Source organism: Arvicola amphibius, chromosome 2 (assembly GCF_903992535.2).
Source record: "Arvicola amphibius chromosome 2, mArvAmp1.2, whole genome shotgun sequence".
NCBI lineage: Eukaryota > Metazoa > Chordata > Mammalia > Rodentia > Cricetidae > Arvicola > Arvicola amphibius.
In genome coordinates this window covers 160,681,618-160,705,497 of record NC_052048.2, presented here as the reverse complement: position 1 = coordinate 160,705,497, position 23,880 = coordinate 160,681,618, and the positions used below count along the sequence as shown (strand labels likewise).

Sequence of the window (23,880 nt, the reverse complement as noted above, 5' to 3'; positions counted from 1 at the left end):
CCATCTCTACAGATGTCTAGGGGACAGATCATGATAGGAACAGAACCCCTACAGCTTAAACCTTAGAAGTGTGTAGAGGTGCCTGTAATGAAGGAAAGCAAAAGCCCTACTCCATGCTATGTGGCCACTAGAAAAAAATACAATGTACCAACTGTCTTATAATTATTTTTACTAATGTATATATGTACATAATGATTTATAACATGAGAAATAGCTTATAATATGATGACATAGGACTCATACAATGACAAGGAAATATAAATTAAGATTGCGCCATTAGAGGATGCTTTGGTGGTATGGTTAAAATGTGTGATCCTGTGGTTGAGAATGCAGTACGGTGGTAGAGTCCCAGTGTTAGTACTTAGGCATCTATACTAATCTGACCTTGGGGTTTTTACAGGATACTTCCTCAGCTGCAGCCACTAAGAGCACTTCCTGTGCACATTCACTGTGATCCCTTTTAAAAGGGCCATGCCCACCTCCCATCTCTCTTATTTTCTGTCTGTTCCCCCCTCTCTCTTTCTCTGCCTCTCTTTTCTCTTCTTCTGCTCCTGTCCTCACAGGCTGATCTCCCTCCTTCCCTCCCCCCTTTTACATTCCTGTAATCTGTAGAAGGAGCAGGGGGCTGCGTCCTACCACTTGGCTAGCTTTACACCTGAAATAATTACATGGAAACTGTATTCATTTAAACACTGCCTGACCCATTAGTTTCAGCCTCTTGTTGGCTAATTCTCACATCTTGCTTAACCCATTTCTATTAATGTGTGTAGCACCACGAGCTCTCTTGGTAGCTTACCAAGAGAGATCTTAACCTGCATCTGTCTCCAAGAGAAGAGGCATAGCAACTGCCTGCGGCATCTGCCTCATTGCCTTCTTCCTCCCAGCATTCTGTTCTGTCTACTCCACCTATCTAAGCTTCTGTCCTACCAAAAGCCAAGGCAGTTTCTTTATTAACCAATGAAAGTAACATATAGACAGATGACCCTCCTCTATCACATTCCCTTTCTTCTATTAACCCTGCCCCCCCACACACAAGAGCTCTGTTGTATGGTGTCTTTCTCTCATGTGCCATGTTTTTAAATTACATCTACTTTTTCATGCACATGGCTCTCTGTTCAATTCCCATCCCACCAGAACAGCTGGGCATATGACACAATTAAAGTGATCTCTGATACTTTTACAAATAATGGCTTACATGTATACACTCAAATAAATATCAGCATCTGCTTAAGGATTTTTTTAAATGATAGATTTGTATACATCTTTAAGAAATATATAAGTAGAGACATTTGGCCCTTTATTTGGTAGATAATGATCCTCATGTTTACTGCAAGAATACGAAGACATGTGGAAACAGTAAGAAATGATTCATGAAGTACTTTTTGTGAAGGAAGCTAATGTTCCCTCCACATCCACTCAGTGAGGGACCTTTCCTTGGGACAAATTTACCTCCTGAGATCTGGCAATCCGGGTGAGTCAGAGCTGCCTGACTAACATTTCAATGGTGGCAGTGTCTGGAGAGAATTGTCTGGAAAGCCTGCAGTGCACATCTTATACAATCAGAGTTGTATATGGTGACAGGTCTTCCTGGAGACCACGCCGTGCTAAAGGAGGCCAACATGGGATGGAGAGATGTTCAATAGCAAAAATCTGGTACCTTCTCTTTAGGCAATTCAGGAGATAAACATGAACTGGAGGGCATTTTCTAGAGTACCCAGGCTTCTTAAGAAACACAGAGATGTAGGCACTTCCATGGCTACACTGTCCATAGCAATAATATATGAACATGGACAAGATATATACTTATATATGTACTTCTTGTGGAACATTATGGCCAGGCATAGTAACTATTATTAACTATATTAACCTATCATCTCCAATAGCCTCCTGTGTTTAGATTATATATACGTAGATATGTATATATTACTTTACTTCTTACAGTATAAATCTAGATAAATTATATTAAATATTAGTAAATCAATGCATTTATAAGACAAATATATGAGTAAAAATGCATAATAATATTGTAGGCAAATAATAGTGTTTACTGCTGACTAAGACATAAAATTAATGATGATAACTGTCATTAATATTAATGAATTTGATTGTTAATATTTATTATTGTATAAATATTTAATGTACAGTAATTTATACAAGTAACATAAAGGCCTCTTGTTTTAATATAGTTTAATATCAGAATTAATACACTCTTAAGAATAGCTTTGTTCATCAGTTATATTAGACCATGTAGCATAATAAAAACACAATATTGTGATCTATTTGCCCTCCCCCAAAAGAAGATCTATATATTTTAAAATGTTATCAGCTTATAATTCATACATTACTTTTTCTCTGAAGGAAAAATTGCTTATTTTAATTTAGTTAGATTTGTTATCGCACTTGAAAAATTTAATAAAGAATTAATTATTAATTAATTAATATTTTAATTTAAAACGTCCTCCCCATTTTGACAGATATGTACTTAGGGGAGAACATGTTCACATTTGTGGTTACTCAGGACCAGTTTGCACCTCAGTTTAAAACTTGAATTCCTACCTGTCTTGTGCCATGTCAGACTGGCATTTAAACAGAGTCTGGCTCCTCTCATTATTAGTCTCCCTTAAGCATATTCTTCTATGCTACTGTAATTGGAAAAAGAGATCCCTTCCATTATACAAAAATACATTTGAGATTACAAAGTACACATGTTGGAGCATAGTGACAAGACGTTATGGCCTAAACCTATTACCAACACTGGGCAACTTCCATCAAGTGGAACAAATGTTCTAGCAGGAATTTCCTTACAGCTGAAATGGCTTTTCATTTGTCCTCTTTATTACAATTTATTTAAAGATGTTAATTTTTAAATCCTATTTCTGAATTTCTTTCCTGAGCCTCTTCAATCCTTTGAGAAGGTATTAGAAAATGGCAAACAGGATTATCTTCTTTTAAAAGGTTTAGGTTTCCCACTTCTCTCAGTGTAGAGAGAACTAAGCATATTGTGTTTTCCATGCTAGTCACGTATTTCAAAAAGTTATTAAAGGGATACTGAGGGTTGGATAATATGTTTTAAATTACTATCTATTTCTCAAGTGTTGTAGGAGGTCACTTGTTTGTTCCCAGCTGCTCAGCCCCCAAAGAACCACACAGAAACTGTATTAATTAAATCACTTCTGCCTCTTTTATAGACGAGTGAGAGCAGAGAGCGTGGATCAGAAAGGAGGAAGTTCTCCATAGAACAGGTTAAGACAGGTGAGCGCCACCGAGCCTGGATTAGTTTGGGAGATGAGAGATAGCAACAGGAGAACCAGTGGCCTAGAGCCGGGACCCAGTGGAAATGCATGATGTGCTTAAATTGGAGCGAGCAGAAGTTTGTCGGCTTGTTCTTTAGGTGTGTTTAATTCCTGTGGGACACAGCGTAGATGGAGCATTGTGTTTAGTCAAGGTGCAAGTTTTGCCTGGAAAACGTTATGAATACAAAAGAATGAAGGCTTGAAAAGAAACACCTAAGCTCTAGCTTCTTATTGGCTATCTCTTACGTTTTAAATTTAACCCATTTCTATCAAGCCATGTATCACTATGTGGCTGTGGCTTACCAGCAAGTTTCTGTCCTGTGTATTTCTCTGGCGAGGCTACATGGTTTCTCACTGATGCCACCTTCTTTCTCCCAGCATTCAGTTTAGTTTCCCTGCCTAGCTTTACTCTACACTATCACAGGTCAAGGCAGATCTTTTATTCATTAACCAATAAAAGCAACACATAAACAGAAGGACTTCCCACACCATTCAAGAACTCTTTATATATTCCAATTTCAAGCCTTGTTTCCACTTTTATTACAAATAAAATACATTTTTACTACCTTCACCTACAACTTTCATCAAAATTTCTTCTTGTTTGTTTGCATTACACAGTTTATCAACTGACCACATGCTACACATTTTTCCTATATTGAAGCAAAATAAGCTAATGAATAAATAAGACCACCCTGAAATCTTTGGGAGAGTGTAAAATTTAACAGCAGAATAAGCACTATTTTTTCCTGCAGACATTTAGAGGTATGGGAGTCAATAAATTACCTAATGTATTTTTCTATATGAGGAGAGGTAACAAATTTTCAAATGATCTTTTGCATTAATAAATAACTACACAAGATGGTAACAAAAAATATTGACCTCTCTCATATGTAGTCTTATAATACATATTTGAGTCACTGGAAAAGTTAACTTCCTCATAGAAGTGTTTAATGGCAAAAAAGGAATAACCCACTAAACATCAAATTCATTAAGGAATTACTTCCAAAGGCTACACAGTGCTGGTATTACTTATTAAAATAAAATTCCAAGGGGATAAACAATAAGAAAACTTACTGCTGATATTCTAAACTAAAATTTCAAATGCAGATTCCTCACTCTGTGTAAAACTTAAACGGTAGCTGTCAGTTTGCTTAACCATCCTACGTGGACTATTACAATATTACAATAGCTCAACGTATTCTGCAATTGCCGTTTAAATTCAATGTCTTATATGTTCTCTTATTAAAACCAGACTTTCATGAAAGCTTCAAGGGCTTTAGCAAGTGTTTGATTTATGAAGCTAGAGTAAAAGAAGGGATTTTAGAGAAACAAGCAAACTTTGTCAACAGAGTGATGTTCACACAGCAGCATTTTGCACTCAGAAGATAGTGAGTCATGAAGGTCAGGTGGAAGGGTTCTAACTTAGGGCAGTCTGACAAGGTAGGCACTGTGGGCTTCCAAAAAGATGATGAATGGGCTGTATATAGGTGTGGTAGAACTGCCCTTTACTGAACAATGTGAGGTAGTGCCTCCTAAATCTGTCAGAAGGAGGAGAACAATTGGTCATGGCTTTAAAGTGAAAATGGAGAGTACTGGGTGATTTAAACCAATGTGTCCTATCAGGATTTGCAATGCTTTGTTACTAAACTGCTTAGAGAGGATTTGAACATGAAGAATCGTAAAGAATGAGAAAACCAAAGCAGGGAAATATAGGGAGTGATGCCAGAAACTGGGCATCAGTATGTTTATAGTAAGTCGAGATGGGAACCTAAGGCAGAAACTGAAGCAGAGACTGTGGATGAACACTGCTTACTGGTTTGCTTCCCATGACTTGCTCAGTCTACTTCTTAAACAACCCAGAAGCACCATCATCATCACAACAATCATCAGTCAATAAATTTTCCACAAACTTTTCTTATAGACCAATCTAATGGAGGCAATTCCTCAGTTGAGATTCCCTCTTCATATTTATGTCTATATTTGTGTAGAGTTTATAAAAACTAACCAGCATATGGGGCTGTGGTGATAGTTCACTGGGTAAAGTCCTTGCTACACAAGCATGAGGTACTCTAGTTAGATCCACAGTGCTCATGTGAAAAGCCAGGTAGTGCAGTATGACCCTGTTATCACAGTGTTGGGAAGTGGAGCAGAATTCTGGCAGGCAAAAATCCTGCTAAATGATGCTTTTGATAAGAACTGCCAAAATTAATCAAATCATTTTTTAAAATATTTTCACAGTCTTAAAGGGAGTTTTTACCCTCTTTCTGAAAACAGGTTACAGTTTTTCATATGGAGTGGTTTTGAGAGTTGGCCTTGAATTTTCACTGCAAGGGCTGGAGCAGCATGGAGATAAGGAAGCAGCTGCATGCAGGCATTTGCTGTGGATGGAAGGATGGAGCATCTAGCATTTGCTCTTTCAGGGAGGCCTCACTGCCATAGCAGCGTTCATTGCGGAACACGTACCATGCTGCTATCATCAAATTCAGCTGCTGACCAGCAATGTGGCCCTCAGGTTTAATAGGGAGCATATGATCACTCCAGCTGGCAGGTGACATCAGCTGGCAACATTCCCAACAACTCAACAAAAGATTTTCAAATATCAAAGCAAGGCAAAGACCTCTGTCTTTCTCAGAAAAAAATGGTTTTAATGTGCATGCATTTGCTTCCATAGGCATTATTACGTCTGTTTTGTTGAATTCTGTGAAAGAAAGGGCTGATAATAAAATTCAGAGAATTTGTAAATGTGTTCATTCAAATTGATACAGAAATGATAAGGTATAGGAAACATAATTTTATGCTAATGACAGAATTTGAACTTGAATATAATTACAAGTTAAAGAAGTCTCAAAGCAAGGTTTCATCTAAATATAAACAAATCATGATTTAGACTGACTAGTTAGGTTATAAAAACTTAAAGCATACACATTTATTGAGGAAAGAAGCTTTGTTGCTCTTTTAGTAAAATATAATTTCCCCATATTAAAAGACCATGAGGTGGAGGCTTCATTAGCTAACCAAGGTTGTGTAACACGGGATCAGTAGGTTGGGACTGTCTAGGTCTCTTGGCTCTGAACCTAGCATTCATCACTGTCTGACATGCCACAATTTGGGGATTAAGAGGATCTGAGAAACCTTCCACTCAGTTTTAAAAATCATAGAATCAAAAATATGCATGCCTTACTAGCATTGTATTCTAGCATGAAATTTCTGAATATAACTTTGATATAAGATCAAGAGACGGGAATGAAGATATAATAGCCAGTTGCTAATATTGGTACAAAAGAAAAACTTATCTGCCTAAAAAATGCATGTCAGTTTCTTTTCTTTCCCAAGAATAAAAGAAGTACTTTCCTTCTTAGGACACGACATTTCATGAGATAGCATCAGTGACCATTCTGACATGACAAAGCATGCAAGCCTAGGCATTTCGTATAACACACATTAAATATATTTTCAGTACTTACTCAAAATGTATTTGGTTTTATCACCCATATTGGGAAGATTTGGTAATATTGTGCAGAAGCAACATACAATTTCTCATCTAAATCAAACTGTCTGGTGAACTAAGAAATGCTAATGCATTTACTTTCTTCTTTAAAAAAAAGAAAACTTGCTTTTTAATGGATTAAGAATATTTTAAGTGCTTGCTACAGACTAAGTCTACAGGGTGTTAAAATTGACATACTGCTATATTGTTTCTAAATAGCATATCCCTAAATGTCAAGATGACTCATATTAATGAACAGTTTTATATAGACTCCTCACAGTATAATAATTCTCAAGGAGTAAAGAATTACCTGGTTTGGGGAGGGTGTTGCAAATGGTTGACTTGTCAATAATCCAACTCCTACAGTTCAGAGCATTTCAAGGTACCTGAGTGAAAGGGTTAGAGTTTGGAATTTTATTTTTGTTTCATTTCCTACTGATAAAATGACTTAGTCCTATTATGTCTACGGTGTCTATTATATAGTTCATGGCAATCTCAATATATTAGGCATTCTTCTTCAGCTGAGTTCACTGAGTATGCAATGGGGGTTTGCATCTATTAATTCCCAGAAAATAGCCTTAGAGTCTGTTTTCAAGTGATACAGAAAACTGTAAAAATCTCTTGCTCTCCTATATGGAACACGTTTTGGCTACCAACACCCTAATGGAATTTCTGTGTTGTGAAGTCTAAAAGCTAAAGCCGATGCTTCCCAAATGTGCTTGCAGCCAGGTGTCTAAATGTGATTTAGATTCTACTACCCGTGCTAGTGCTGGGCTTGGCTTCTGAGCTGAGGGCAGGAGAAAGAGGCAGCACATATATTTCATGGAACAGCTGGTGCCAGAAACAGCAGAACTTCCTGTAAACACAGAAAACCTCATAAACCAGAGAAGTGCCAGTGCAATCCTCAGTGCTTAAAGTTGTTAGGACAACTTTGCACAGATTTCTGTTCCAGATTCTTAAATTATTTTGGTTAATCACCTATCTGTTAACAAATTCTTATTCTGTGTGAGATCTACTTCTACTGTTTGTGAGAAGTAGTTTTACCTAGATTTGGATTCATTTCCCCAGCTGTAAATATTGACTGATTTATTCTTGTGTTTGGGGATGAACATAGGTGAATCATCTCTGTTGATCCTAAAATTTCATTACCCAAGTAGATCTCATGAGGATTTTGTCAAAGTTCAGATTCTAGTTAAGTTATTTAGAAAGAATCTAAGAATTCACATGTATAACAAGATCACATCTAGAGGCAGTGGTCTTGCAGATTCCTCTTACACATTATAGACTGTCAGTGCTACAGTTCTAGCCTTATGATATTATCTAACATTAAACCATAACCTCCTTTATCTTTCCTATTTTTTAAAATTATGAACTACAATATAATACAATATAAAATACTTTTGATAGGTTCAGATCTATGGACATAAACAGGAGGAAGGGAGGCAGAGAGAGAGAGAGAGAGAGAGAGAGAGAGAGAGAGAGCAAGTAATTTCACAGCAGAGGCCTCAAATAGCATTCATATTTATCTGTTTTGACCAAATATAGTCAACTTACTTGTAAAGAACCTTTTCTTGCATATTTATTTGTGTGCACATTCATGTTCATGTGTGCGAATGCAGATGTACATATGATATTTCATGTATTCAGAGGTCAGAGGACAACCTCAGACCTTGCCTTCCACTTTTATTATTTAAGACAAGGCTGTTGTTATTCTTCTGCATGTGCCAGCCTATCTGGCCTGTGAGTTCCTGGGATTCTTCATCTACATCACCAAGATCCTTAGAGTTTTCTTAGAAGCAAAGGAGGTGGAAAATAGGAGATTGAGAACTGGAGTCTAGTTTACTTTCCTACTGTAGACAGTGCGGAGAATAGGCAACACCTCAGGCTGCTGGAGAAACCCAGATAAGAGTTAATTTTATCAGATGATGGCCTGAGAAAGCAATGAAAACAGTGACAGATTTTCACAAGCCTTTGTTACCAGATGGGAACGTTTGAATTTGATCTTAAGAAAATAAGGGTGTTGGCGTTTTCTCTTTAAGAAGCTAAAAGAATGTCCATATCATTTCAGAAAACTTAACGTGCCCATCTTCAGAAGAAGGTAGTTTTCTTAAGCACAGTCATCACTAAATGGGCTACAAAATTGTTTTGTTGGAAAGATTTAAATAGTTTCCTTTCTCCTAGAGTATAACATGAATTAAAAGAGGTTAAATAAAGTAAATATAGCATTTTTCAGACTGAGGAAAGTCTCTGCTCATTATCTCTGGGGGAAGTTGTTAACATAAATACTAGTTTGTTTGTCATTTTTCAATATTTATTTAGTTCCACTCTCCAACAAAAGGTGAAGTGAGTAACATCTGCTTCTCTCTCCAAGCCAGAGTTTTGTTCTATCAGTACTGGCCATCTGGCTCTCCTACCACACCACATAAAAGAAAGAAAGCTGTCACAGTGACTGTAGCATCCTTGTCAAAGCATCCCTTATCCACATCCCCATTTCCCACAGGGACATGCTCTTGAAAAAAAAATTGTAAGGAACCAAAATATATCTATCCTTTGAGCCTCATGATGTCAGCTTTTTCTGGCTAGGCTTAAGCAGGGAATGACTGAGGATAAAAGATGAATAAACTAGTAAGCAAGAATGATCTTGTCAGTCACTTGGACCTCATTAATAACTGTGAAATAACACAGCTAAACATTAGACTGTTTATGGAACCACCTTGATCATCTGTAACATAATGTGTGAAAGGAACAGATCTAAAATGAGCCCAGATGTGTGAGCGCTCCTCTGTCCTTGTTATTTTGGCTCTAATCTTGTAATATAGATAATGTTAGATAATATCATAAGGCTAGAATGTAGCACTGACAGTCTATAATGTGTAAGAGGAATCTGTTCCCGTGGACTAGTGGAACATAGGGTTTGCTTTTCTATTTGCACTGTGCACCAAGACCACTGCCTCTAGATGTGATATATATATATATAATGTATGTATATAATATAATAATATGCTGAGCTTGTAATTTACACTTACATACATGTATATGTTATTCAAGACTTTCAGCAGCACCCGGTCCTTGTATAATACTTCTTACTGCAAGCATCTATGGTTAATCTACACCAAGTAAGGATATGATTGCTTAGATTATTTGCAAGTTGCTAGAAAACTGGTTCTTCTCAGTTATTCTTTTGTAATTGACCCATTTGCCAGACTCAACGCTAAATGCTTCTGAGATTTCAATGACTCCTTCTCTCTTTTTGGCTCCTGCTGTCCTCTAGGTCAAAGCATTTCTAATTTCCCTTCTTCCATAGTTGATAATAGCTTTAGTGATTGCTACTGTTGCTGACACCCTCATAGATGCCATCAGCTGAAAAATCTGTATGTTACTTTGTAGCTGTATGATATGGAGGACACTTAAAGATTCTATTACATCATTTGCAAAATAAATTTCACCCAAATAAATCTAACAGGAAATCCATGCAGGTTTATTTTACGATATCAATATTTAAGAAAGTCTTAATGACCAAAATTGTTCATGCATGTTCATATATGTACAGATGCACATGAGTGCATGTGGAGATTTGGGGAAAATATCATGTATGGCATCCTGAGGTGCCATCCACCTTTTCTGTGAGTCAGTGTCCTGAAAATGCAGGTTAAGCTGGGTGGCCAACTAATACCCCAGATCTTCCTATCTCAGCCTCCCCATGTTTGGGGAATTACAAGTATATGCCACTGAATCTAGTATTTTAAAAATGTGAGTTGTGTGGATAAAATTAAGATCTTCATGCTTTCAAGGCAAGCACATTACAGACTAAGCTATCTTTGAAGCTCTGGCTGAAACATTCTTTTCAAGCAACAATACTTTGATAAATTCATACAAATAATTCTTAAAAATAGAAGGCATGTAGATTGATAAATAGAGAGCTAGATCGTAGACAAGCAAGTGACAGTATAAAACTCCCTTTTACAGAGGACTATATGACATGGTCTACGAAGCCTAGATTTGCTGTAGACATGCTGTGAGAGACAATCCCATTTTGACATCTCTTAACTTGACAGAATGTAAAGAAAGATCTCAGGGGTGTCAGGGGAAACAAAAGCCTTCTGACCCCCTTATTCCCAGTTTACTCAGATGTAATCAAGTCGAACTAATAACCATTTTCTCATAAGTTTTTTCTGAGCATAAAATTATATAATGTTTTATGTACTTCCCACACATAAAGGTTAGAAAATTATCTGACAGTAAGTATTAAATGCATTTATTATGAATACTAATCATTGTGATAGTCACTGTCTTCAATCCTATATTATAGGTTTTTTCTTCCACCTTGCTGCATGGCATTGCATAAAACCCAAATACATCTTTATGCTCCATGTCTTTTAATAAAATCTTTACCCATAGGAGGTGATTTATTTTTTACAAAAAACATTATATTGAGAAACTGATACATAAGCACTACATCTCCATCCCTCCCATCTCATCTAACCTAGCCAACTCTCCCCAGACCCCTGATTTTCCTTCTCAAACTCAAAATCTTCACGTGTGTGTGTGTGTGTGTGTGTGTGTGTGTGTGTGTGTGCTATACAGATGCATATATAACATGGAGCTCACTTAATGTTGCTTGTATGGCTATAAATCTAGAGAGCCCCATATTGGATGAAATAACCAGTGGGGAACCTGGTCACTGGAGGAAACTAATTCTCACTCTCTCAGGAGTCATGGACCATCTGGAGCTCTTAATCGAGGTGTGGGAACATGTGAATTTCTCCTGTCCATCTTGACATGTCAACTGGTGTTTTCCTTATACCATTCATGCTCAAACAATTATACTGTGGAGATTTCATGTGTGTGTTTTCCCCTTCAAGTCGAGAGGACACTATCTTGCAGACGCTGTTTTGGTGTTCTGACTTTTACAGTTATTCCACCCACTCTTATGTGATTTTCTGCAAGCTATGAGTATTGGAGTAGCATTGCGGATACATTATTTGGGACTGGACACCCTCTCTCTGTCCAACTGATTTATACACTTTGAAGAGTTGTGAGTCTTTATGATCATCTCTATAGTTGCAAAAAGAAGCTTCTTGGATGAGGCCTGCCTTGGGTGTAAGGGGAGGCATTTAAGAAGCTGACATTACATTGTTTTAGGGATGTGCCATATTTTAAATAAACATAAAATAATGTTTCTTTATAGCTTTTCAAAGATCTTTAATATTATTTATACCCTCTCCCATTTTTCTCCTATATCACCCTTTCCTCCTGGTTAAATTCTGCCCTCACTAAACTCCACTATACATGTCATAACCTGTCTCTTACTCTTACCCTCCCTGGAACTCCTTCCCTCCTCTGGCCATGGTCTCTTTGTTTTTCTCTAGATTCTCCTGAGAATACTTCAGGCTATATGCTCAAATCTAAGATCCAGAACTAGGACCAACAATAAGAGATCACATATAGTGTTTTCCTTTCTGAGTCTATGCTAACCTTGCTCAGTACAATAGTTCCAGCCCCATTAATTTATCTGAAAATTGCCCTGGTTTCTTCTTTATTTATCGCTAATAGTTTTATAGTTGCTATATTTTATTGCTCATTCATCAATGGAAGTGCTTTTAGATTGTTTCCATTTCCTTGCTATTGTGGCTATGGCAATAAACATACATGGTTGAACAAGGATCTCTGGAGTAGGTTATCAAATTCTTTGGGTATATGACAAGGGGTGGTATAGAATCTGACAGGAAATTATGAGAAGGATGCAGGTTTGTAAAGGGATTCTAATCATTGTTTGGGTAGGATTGCAAGTCTGTGCACCCACTATGGAAATCAGTGTGGAGAGCTCTCAGAAAGCTAAAAGTACTATTGACTGTACTATCTGGAACTGAAAGAGTGCTTGATATGTTAAAAAAAAAAAAAAAAGATTCTTCTCTCATACAGTACCTGCCAACCAGTTTCTCCTCCCTCTATTCCTCCCAGTTCCCAGCTCCCTCCCACCTCCCCTTTCACTCAGATGCACTCCCTCTCCATTTCCTCTTCATAAAAGAGCAAGTTTCCAAGAGACAACAACCACGTACAATTAAACAGAATACAATATGACACGGCAAAAGCCCTCATATTGAGGCTGGACAAGGCAATCCGAATAGGAGGAAAAGATTCCCGGAAGCAGGACAAAAGAGTCAGAGATACACCCATTCCCACTATTTGAAGTCCCACAAAAAGCCACCAAGCTAACAGTCTCACACACACACACACACACACACACCACACACACACACGCACACACACACACACGCACGCACGCATGCACGCACGCATGCACGAAAGAAGGAAGATCTTGCAGGCTCTGTGCTTGCCGCTTTAGTTTCTGTGAGTTTACGTTAGCCTTGTTTAGAGATTCAGTGGGCCATGTTCTCCTTGTGTACTCTGTCCCCTCTGACTTCTACAGTCTTTCCTTTCTCTCTTCTGCAGGGTTATCCAGTCTTCAAGGGGGAGGGACCTAAAAAGACCTCCAATTTAGACAATCTCCGCATAATGTCTAGCTATGTAAGTGAAGCTTGTAATGTTTTGGGTTTTTTTTTTGTTTTTGTTTGTTTGTTTTTTTTTTTTTTACTACTTATTACCAACTCTATATTTCTCTAGGCCAAGAATGTAATATGTTTATTTCCTCTGGTCAATATGTTATTTCATCACAGACTAGCTTTATCTCTGTTAATCATCATCAACTAATTTTATCTCAACCTGCAAACTTCTGATATATGGTTATTATTAACCACAGTCACCTACTACTGGAAGTGACCTCTGTGCCTCTCATTAAATACTTATGATTCTAACTTAAATACTATCATCTTGTTGTGTTTCTAAGTCTTAGTGTGTGAGTTTCTTCATCCGTATTTCTGGAAACTTGAGGCATAACAGAAAATCACACAGAAGCACACACACATAAGTTTACATTCTATGTGCCCCACATAGCAGTATGTAATTATAATTTGATGCCCATCCTTGTGATTGTGTTGTTTAACTTTCTTCAATTGAGAATTATATTGAAATTATCATCTATTAGAAAACTGTTTTTTTTACTTGTGATAGATCTTTAATTGACTTGGTTCTTTGACAAATTCATGCATCTATAAAGTGCATTCAGATACTATGATTTCTGTAAGCCCTACTCTGTACTCTCCCTCCCATTCTTATTAGCTACCCTTCCACCCATCCTTTCTCCCTTTTCTGAACATTCATGTCTTTTTCTCTTTTTGTTTGTTTGTTTGTTTGTGTGTGTGTGTGTGTGTGTGAGCGTGCACACACACACATATGTGCACACACGCACGTGCATTTCTGGTGTTTATTTTTGAGATCCATTGAGTTTAACTAGGATCATCAGTGTGACCGTGGCTTTGGAAAAATGTATTTATTTGTGATTTTCATAATTACTACTAAGTCCCTACATGGCAAAACTCTTGGGAAGCCTATCACTGGCACAAATTGTGTTTTTGAAGCCCTAGCGCCAGTTGTTTACAGTTTTTCTCTGTCATTCTCCCCAGCTAAGCAATAACTGCAAAACCTTTATGGACTTAGTGCCAGTTAAAGCATTGAGAAGTGACTGAGAATGGGTATGGTTAAGAAATGAGCTCCAGTTTTAAAAAATCTAAGCTTAAATTACATACCACAATTTAGAACTGGCGAACTCTTCAGCAAGCTCCCTAACCTCTGCCAGAATGCTTCATTATAGAATGGAATTAACAGTGACACCCATAGAAGGGTAACAAAATTATCAAATGACGTATATGAGCTCAGTTTTAAACTTAGGCTTTAAAAAGTTCTCAAACTGATAATACTAACAATAGCACAACAGCATGTGTTGCAAACCTACTTAGAAAGATATGAAATAGGAAATGGAACCTACCCTAATTGTCACATTCCTCATCTGGTGGGATGACATCCAAAACCGAGATATGGGAACATCTTATGATATGGATGTATAATATTATCATATGGATGTATAATATATATATATATATATATATATATATATATATATATATATATATATGGATATATATTATCTTGCTCTGATATCAGGTAGCTGTGGGAGATAACTCAAAAGTTTCATGGAACCCTGGAGTCCATATCTATAGAGGGAATTTCATATTCTTAGCCTCAAAACTTTCCATAAGTTTGTCTTCTCCGAGCATTGCCACACTCACTGAGTGAATTTACCTAAGGGGCTCGTATTTTTATCTTTTTTTTTAAAGAAAAAAAACAGTCTTTTCTTATTTTACATACCAATCCCAGCTCCCTCTCCTTCCGCTCATCCAGTTCCCCCCACCCCATTTCCCATATTTCCTCAGAGAGGGTGGAAACCTCTTATGAGGAGCCAACAAAGTCTGTCACATCACTTGAGGCAGGACCAAGGTCCTCTTCCTGTATCTATGCTGAGTAAGGTATACCTCCATAGGGAATGGGCTCCAAAAAACCAGTTCAAATGCACTAGGGATTGTTGTGCCTGAGTCTTAGGACCCCCAAGAAGACCACCATGGAGTCACACTTTTGAATGTAAAAATCAAGGTTTTGTTTATTAAGTACAGGCTAGCATGGTCTCTTCCTCACAGTCTGACTCAGCAGATGGGGGGAGAAGGACCTCGTCTATTTTTGTAAGGGGTTTATAAAGACAAAAACCACAAAGCAGTCACAAGGTTACAGTCCCAAAATACAAAATTACTTATATCACAATTAGCTAAAGGTGAGGTAAAGTTCAGCTGTTAGTTCCTGATAAGTAATTAGTATTTAAGAGGGATAGCAACAGCACCCCCCCCCCGACACTCCCAGTTAAGTCCTCCAGATATCTGGTGACCCTTTGCTAACTTATCTGATTGGTCCTGAAAACTTATCTGATTGATCATTGTTAATTGAGCCGATAGGGGAAGTTTGGTGATCAGCATCTTGTCAGCAGTTTTGTGTAGGTTGGGTATTTCCCATTAGCTAATACTTCCCCTAAAAGGGGGCTAGTGACCCTCTGCTTTTATCAGGGATGGGAGTGAAGTTCAAAGTCCCACAGGTCCCAACATAAAAATAGAATCTTTTCTTGTTGCAGTGAGGGTCCGCTTGTTCGTTCCAGCTGCCTGGCTAGCTTAGCCCCGAAATAATCACACAGAACCTGTATTAGTTAAATTACTCTGGTGTTGGGAAATAGAACTAACTCAACGGAACTCCTTCTAGGCATTCTCATATGATTTTATGCTCAGACTTTCCTAGTTCAATGAATTGATTTTGATGTTTTTAGCTCTAATTATATTGTGGGAATATAGTTTTCAAAAATATGAATAGTGGTAGGATTAAGACAACAGGATGTAAGTCGTTAGAGTAGAATGGACCTGGCTCCCTCTGCGGGTAATTAGAAGAAAATGAATATGGACCCTCAATGAGATGGACTGCTCAGTGACCTCTCCCACCAGGCTGAAAAACTGTGATCACAACAGGCTGCCTCTGTCACTGCACACTATTGGTTACTGAGTCTGAACAAGGGTCCAACTCAGGATACAATTCCAGGAAAACTCAAGCTACTTGGATCTTTGCTGTTGACATCCATAATACCATCTTTTGCTTTATTTGTTGACAATACAGTTGGGAATCCATATGCCTCAGTTTCAAAGAGAATTAAAAAGATAAGAATTTAAACTCAAATATTTCATTGGTAAGATAAATATTAAATGTATCTTTAGAGTTTATCTCTATAATGTGTAGCAAATAGATAAATGTTTTTAAAAATATTTATTGTGTATTTATTTAATCATGACATTCACAAGTAGCTCATGTTAATTAGATAAGCTGGAGACATGGCTCAGTGATTAAAAACACTTGCTGCTCCTCCGAAGGACCCCTGTTCGCTTCTCAGCATTCTTTTCAAGGAAATCACAACCATCTGTCTCCAGCTTCTGAGAGTCAGCCACCCTCTATTGGACTCTGCACACACCATACACTCACAGACTTATAGATGGCCACATAAAAAATAAAATTTAAAAATGTATAAATTAGAAAGATTGCTATATTTGGATAAGCATGTATTAACTATAAGTCATGAATTACATCAAATTATGCTAAGGCACATATTAAATTATGTTTTCTATTCCAAAAATACTGAAGCTAAGTGGTCAGGCTTATCTCAATCAGTAAAATAGAATGGAAATTAACAAATATTAACAGTTTCACATTTCTTCTTTTCTAAATTAAAGTAAACCTAGAATGAATATAGCAATCAATGTGATGAACTCAGCTTTGGTCAGTTTCTCTGACTCCCTTTATTCTATTTCTTAGGAGTGACTTAACAACTCCCGCCAAAAGGGAGGCAAGGCAACATCAATGTTCAGCTTGTTTTTCCACTACACTTTGCAAATGTTGGCATATTTTTCAATGAAACTGTCAATTGCATGTCCACTTAGAAATTAAACTACCCAAGTTATTTTATTCTGGAGTGTAGAAGACTAAGTTTATAACTGCCTGTGAGTCCGAGGTAAAAATATCAATGCTTTGTTACAGCTTCTGCCAGCAAGAGAAACTGCCCATGACCTTCCAGTCCTGTGTGATTACCAAGGAGTGCCAGGTGTCTGAGTGGTCGGAATGGAGCCCATGTTCAAAAACATGCCACGACATCACATCCCCTGCAGGCACTCGTGTAAGGACAAGGACTATCAAGCAGTTTCCAATTGGAACTGAAAAGGAATGTCCAGAACTTGAGGAGAAAGAACCCTGTTTGTCTCAGGGGGATGGAGCTGTCCTCTGTGCTACGTGAGTAAAGAAAGACTGGTGTGTCCTCAATTGTCATGACCTTTCAGCTCGCTGACGTCACAAATATTTGAAACTCGCTATATCAGCATTCTAACTTAAAACACTATTTCAGATTCAACAGTATAGAAATGTTGAATTTTCTTAAATGTTTTAAGCGGAACACTAGAATAGCTCATTACAAACTTTATCCATTAAAGATGTGCTTATTCTACAGAATGAAAGTATAACTAACAACTTCATTTCCAAATCTCCATAAAGGTAAGACTTTTAACAGCAATTCTTTCAGCATATCAATCATATTGGTTGGTGAATTATTTTAGTGGATGGCTCACACTGAGGACACTAGATCTAGATTGAACAGGCCACATACGCCTTTGTTGTAATGAGTCAGCATCATGAGTAGATAGTTAGGTGGTAATCAGTAATGCATGTAAAAATTTTAATTAAAAAGAGTAAAGAACTACAACAAAATTAAGGGGTTTTCAGTTGTTGGCACGTGGGGATTTTTGTTCATTTTTTTATTTCATCACCAACATATATTATAGGGCCTAACACACATTAAGTGCCTAAGAGATGTTCATTGACCTCAGGTGAAATAAAACTAGTTCTGAAATATTTGCCAGTATAGCAGAATTTTTTCTTAAAAATATTAATTCCATGGCATTACACTGAGTAATATTAACAATATTTCTTGTTTATCTGAATATGGAATACTTATAAGGAAACTTAGAGAATCTTAGTGCACACACTCCACTGGGAGTGTCTCTGGACTGTCCACACTTTCAATGGAAATGGATATAGTTTAAAATTCATAAATCAGCGAGGAGGCAAATTAGTGCTATTAGTATATGAAGCATTATAACAAAAATATTGATGGTTTACATGAGGCCATCTTATAGTGGTTTGCAATCATCCACAGTCTTCCCATAAGAGAAGGGACTTAGAAATCCTGTTCCTTTCTTATGCTCTCCAGGTCCCTTCTCCATTATAGGAAGCCAGGGATACTGCCCAGACTTCTGGATATTGTCTCTACCAATAGTTTCTTCTGCATTTATCTAACTGTGGGGCTTTATTTTTTATCCTCTCAAATTTTCAAGTGCCATTAATAAAACAAGCAGATATCGTTGGTTTTCTTTATCTTCTCCGTTTTCTAGGGTAGAACTTTTCTTGGAATATATCATCTATTTATATTATTGAAATTCTGTTTCTAACACAGGACCCCTTTTCTAAACTGGAATGCCATTCTAGGTATTTTTTTTTTTTAATGTTTTCTAACTCCCATAGAAAATTAGCTTTTCTGTTTTACTTTCCTCTACCCTATCAGTTATCCATGTATCTAGAAATGCTCTTCTTTTATTACCACGGTTGATCACTTTTCCTTGATGGCACAATACCCCAACTGTGTATCCCCAAACTCCTACTTATAAAAATGAGAATGGGAAGGACTCTCACTTTCACCCGGGAAATTACTCAACCTTGACAGAGTCAAGCACCCAGAACAGACATCCAAGGGCACCTTTAACCTCTTTGTCTGACTGAGATGAGCACATGCACTTACATCTGTGTTAGCTATTAATCTGATCCACGGGGAAGCATCATGGTTAGACTGACAGAGTGCTGCTGGAGCCATTTCCTCTGGGCTTTTAAGGTATCCGCTTTCCTAGAGGTGGAGAAAAGCCATCACTTCCCATTGTTGGTGACATGAGGAAATGCTTCCCTATCTCCTTCTAAGGAGAGTCAGGCTGACAACCACAATAGTGGTTTCACATCCTAATCTTGATTGGAGCTCTGAGAATCAGGGATCATCTTTTATGCACTTTCCTGGCAGCAAAGTCAGCTCTTCTCCTCATTCGCTGGCATTCATCAGGAATGTTGGGCTCTTACCGAGCATGTGCACGGGAAACTTCTGACTCTTGACAGTAATGAGAGAGCTCTGAATTGCTCTGTTATATTTTTAAATCTAGCATGCAATTATAATTTTGCTCTGATATGAATAAGCAATTTTCATGCATTTTATGCATTTTATTAAAAGCAAAAGCAAGTGTTTGGGCTCATCATCACTTAGAATGTTTGGCGTGCTCAGACTCAGCCTGCCTTCGTTTATAAGCTCCGAGAAAGGGCAAGCTCGAGTTCAGTTTAATTGCACATGAAATTTCATGTTTTCAGCAGTATGTTCTTATTTCATAAAATATTGATAAGTAACTTCTAGTAGTTGCAATTAAAACAGGCACACTCTGCATTCAGTTCCTCTAAAGGGGCCCAACTGAGGACAAGGAAGCTACTGAACTGAATCTGTATCATACTGAGAGTGTACTGCATCCAGAGAAACTGCTTTTGAGTTTAAGTTTTACAACAAAATCTGAAAAGTGTTGAGAAGTGTTTTCCTGCGTTAACGTTGCCGCCACTCTTGAATTCTCTTCATTTAGGTACGGCTGGAGAACTGCAGAGTGGACAGAGTGTCATGTGGACCCTTTGCTCAGTCAGCAGGACAAGAGGCGTGCCAATCAGACAGCCCTCTGTGGAGGTGGCATCCAGACCCGCGAAGTATACTGCACACAAACCAACGACAACCCGCTCTCCCACTTAGATACACAAAAGGACAAAGAAGGTATGTGATTCTCCCCTCAAATGACTTGCTTTTGAAGAGTGAGCAGGTGGTTGTCCTTGAGGAATGTAAATGGGCCATGGAGAACAGGAAGAGCCCCTACTGTGTACACTATGACTAGAGTCCTAGTCAGATAAGGACTGACCTACTTGATGGTTGGTAAGAAACTTAATACGACTCTGTCTGTGGTCAGGATTGATTTCTTTTATAGATCTCTTTAAAAAAAAATAGTAAAGGTCTCTGGCATTGAAATTTAGAAAGAGTAATTAGTTTATAAAACTAAAATTTTATCTTGTATTTTATATGCATATAGGGCAAGTATATAAAATGAGAGAAAGGGATAGAAATCGCATGATTAACTTTTTTTAAAAAAAAATCTCATTTTGTTAAACTGGGATTAAAAAATAAATTTATCATGATATTGATATTTCCTGTGTATATTTGGTTTTCAATTACTGCTATTTTGATAAGTATATTATATGCAATTTATCATTTATAATTTATTATATCTATTATATTATACAGATTGAGTACATTATTATCAATTTCCTAAATATATAAATAAATCTGCTCAATCTGTATAATGTTACTTAGGTATATATTTCACAACTGGCCCCTTGGTACTGGATAGCCATTTTGGGGACTCTTACTTGGGAAAGACTATTTTTCCTGATTTTGACATTCTTTAGTTTCCTATAGTTCTTTATCTAAAGTGGAATCTCCATGAGACATCCTCCATCTATAAAAGCATGGCTAATGGTACAATCCATGTTCCAGGTTGTGTTTAGGCAGCCATGTTGATGAGACTTCACAGGTTTGGTTTCTCTGATTTTTCTAGGAGAGAAAATGTCACTGTAAGCTTGCTGTTCTTCTGACTCTTACAGTATTCCCACCTCCTCCTCTCTATGATCCCTGTGCTTTGGATACAGGAGTTGCCATGCCTGGCACTAGACACCTGCCAAATACTTGAACGTAGTAAAGGAAGTCATGGATATTGGAGGAGAACCTCCAAGTGACATTTACTTAAACCAGCATAATTCCTAGCTACATTCCAAATATTTGTACCTATACGCAGAGATAAGGATAGGTCTCACCCCTCACTTTTATTATATTTTAATCTTGGCTTGGGGACTAGATAGATAAGTGTGAAAAAGAGCAAGTGAATTCAAAATGACCCTGGCTACAAGAAGATCACCATGTTATCAAATCTAGTGTATACTAATTACTTTTAAACAGTTCTGCAGGCAGTTATTTATCTGCGTATCAGCAAAGCCCCCAAGACTAATTATTTCAACATGTATTTGTTGGATATCAGCAAAAAAAAAAATATCACCAAAGATCCAAAGACATATATAATAGGGTAACATATTGACATATATTTCTTATCGTAAAATTCTTAAACTCATCATGATGGTACACAAAACAATAGTTATAATACACTATGGGGACCTGGACAACCATGATTCAGAAAGGCTAGTGGGAATAGCACTGGGACAGAATGATGACTGACAGGCTACTTAGAGAAAGGAGGGTAAGGGCAGGAACTGTAGACATCTGTACGAGGCATGGGGAATGCTGTGTGTTAAGGCACAACACTAAAGCAAAGTCAGAACAAAGCACACACATATTGCATTTGACAACTGAGAATAGAAGAGACTTCCTAGAAAGCTTGTAGGTTGGGAAATTTAGGGGAAAATCTAGTTGATAAAAGAAAATAAAAGAAGAGAAAGAAGGAGAATATTCAGGGGAAAATTCTGAACACTAATAATCAAAAAAGGGCGAGGGAGCAAGGGCAGGAAGACAAATGAAGGCTTTTAAAACCAAGATTGGCTCCACTGCCCGAGCAAATGATGCCATGTCAGTGACCAAAGATAAGCAATGAAGGTTTGCATTTGCAACTTTCAAAATTTAATTGTTCTGCATCCACTAATTTTACTCAGCATGTCAGCTCATTTAAAAGGATAGCCTTAGGATAGATTTTACTACTAATGTACCTTGAGGTTATAAGGAACTAGCATAAAACACAAATGTTAGTATATTAATATTTTCTTGGCCACTTTAATGGCTGCATTCTTAAGACTTTTAGGTAGATTTATTACAGTAAGCTTTTCAGAGTAGTATAATTTCATTGCTCGAGGTAGATCAGATTTTACTTTCTGAATGTCAATTATGTCTTGTAGGTTATTACTTTCAAAAGATCTTGAGAATTCTGAACTATAACTGGCTATGTTTTAAATCATTTTTTAGAGTCCCTCATACCTCTTCTAAACAACTGCAAAAGTAAAACAAAGAGACAGGAACACAAAAAGAATATCATTATTAAGATGTATCTGTTAGAATAAAACAAATGCCAAAGAAAGGTCAGTAGATACGAAAATAATGACTTCACCTAAAATGAATATTTATGATTGGTATGTATGCCATTAGTAACTTAGGAATGTGTATTCCTTTATACACTAGGAATATTAATAAGCCTCTTAGAGGGTAGAAGTTGTATTTTTGTTTTGTTTTGATGTGTGCATCATGTGCATATGTGTGTGTATGTGCGTTGTGTGTGTATATATGTGTGCATGTGTGTGTGTTTCTATGTATATGTGTGTGTTGGGCAAAAACAGCTTATACTCCTTTCTTTCCTTTCCTTCCTCAAAATATACATGTGAATTTCCCTTAGGAGTTGTTGACATTTCCCAATAGAAACCCATCCAGTGTACCAGCATCCCAGGGGTGACATATGTGGATTACAAACACGAGTGAATGGAGGACAATTGAACCCTATGAAGATTATTCACAGCCTGTTTTCTTTCAATAAATACTAAAAGGCCAAATCATATTTATAAAGAGAGACCTCTCAAATCAGCTTCTACAAACAAGCCCAATTAGAAGACTATAGTCTCTAGAAATCTTGAGTGTGTTACCAATAACAAATCACCCCATATGCCATCCATATTATACTTATTTCAAAGAACAAATTCAACACTTTCTTTTACAGATTCACACTGTTCTATAGATGTCATTTGCACAAGTAACAAGGTATTTTTAATATCAGTTCAAAATAATTTGACAAAATAAACCTCTTCATATATAATCAGAGAAAGCACGTGATATGAAGCTCATATAAACTTTTTATTATTTGACAGCTAGGTCTCATTATGAAATCGAATGTTTATGTCCATATTATCATTAGCACAGGGCCAAATTTATCACTTTATTCATTGTTGTATGTACTATTGCTAACTAATTCAAAGCACACAGGTAGCAAAATACTACTGCCAGCCTTCATCTGCAGAAAATTGGAACGTAAGTGATTAATGTACACATATGTTTAGTATAATACACCATTGTGCTCTAATTATGCAGTCAAGTTATTATCACAATATTGTGTAAGCTTGTAGCAACATCTATAGGCAATATGAGAAGCTGTATCCTAATGATTTTGGAGAGTATCTCCATTTAATCCATTTGCTGCTGCTAGCAGAGGGTAACCCTTAAAATCCTGACAGTGTTTCTCCGACAATATCCAACAAGAGAATGATTATATCTCTCTAAAGGAAAGATCTGGTCAGATCCACACCAAGGAAAATAAGTAGGGGAAATCTAACATTTTTGTTGATATGCCTGATCAGGATTTCAGGCAGCTGTAAATGGTATCCAGCTCATACTAGGATAAAATCAACCCTTATCACAGTATGACAGGGTAGCGCCTGTGGGGAACTGACCCATGTATATCTTAG

The 23,880-nt window shown here is 37.2% G+C and overlaps 1 protein-coding gene across 1 annotated transcript in view; it reads left to right on the top strand.

Annotated features, from left to right (window-relative positions):
- Thsd7a (thrombospondin type 1 domain containing 7A) overlaps positions 1 to 23,880 on the top strand; it is a 427,159-nt gene that overhangs the window by 209,619 nt on the left and 193,660 nt on the right. Inside the window, exons 3-4 of the mRNA XM_038319827.1 lie at positions 17,296 to 17,544; positions 19,971 to 20,152. Of these exons, the coding sequence (XP_038175755.1) occupies positions 17,296 to 17,544; positions 19,971 to 20,152 (431 nt within the window). The remainder of the gene's footprint in view (positions 1 to 17,295; positions 17,545 to 19,970; positions 20,153 to 23,880) is intronic.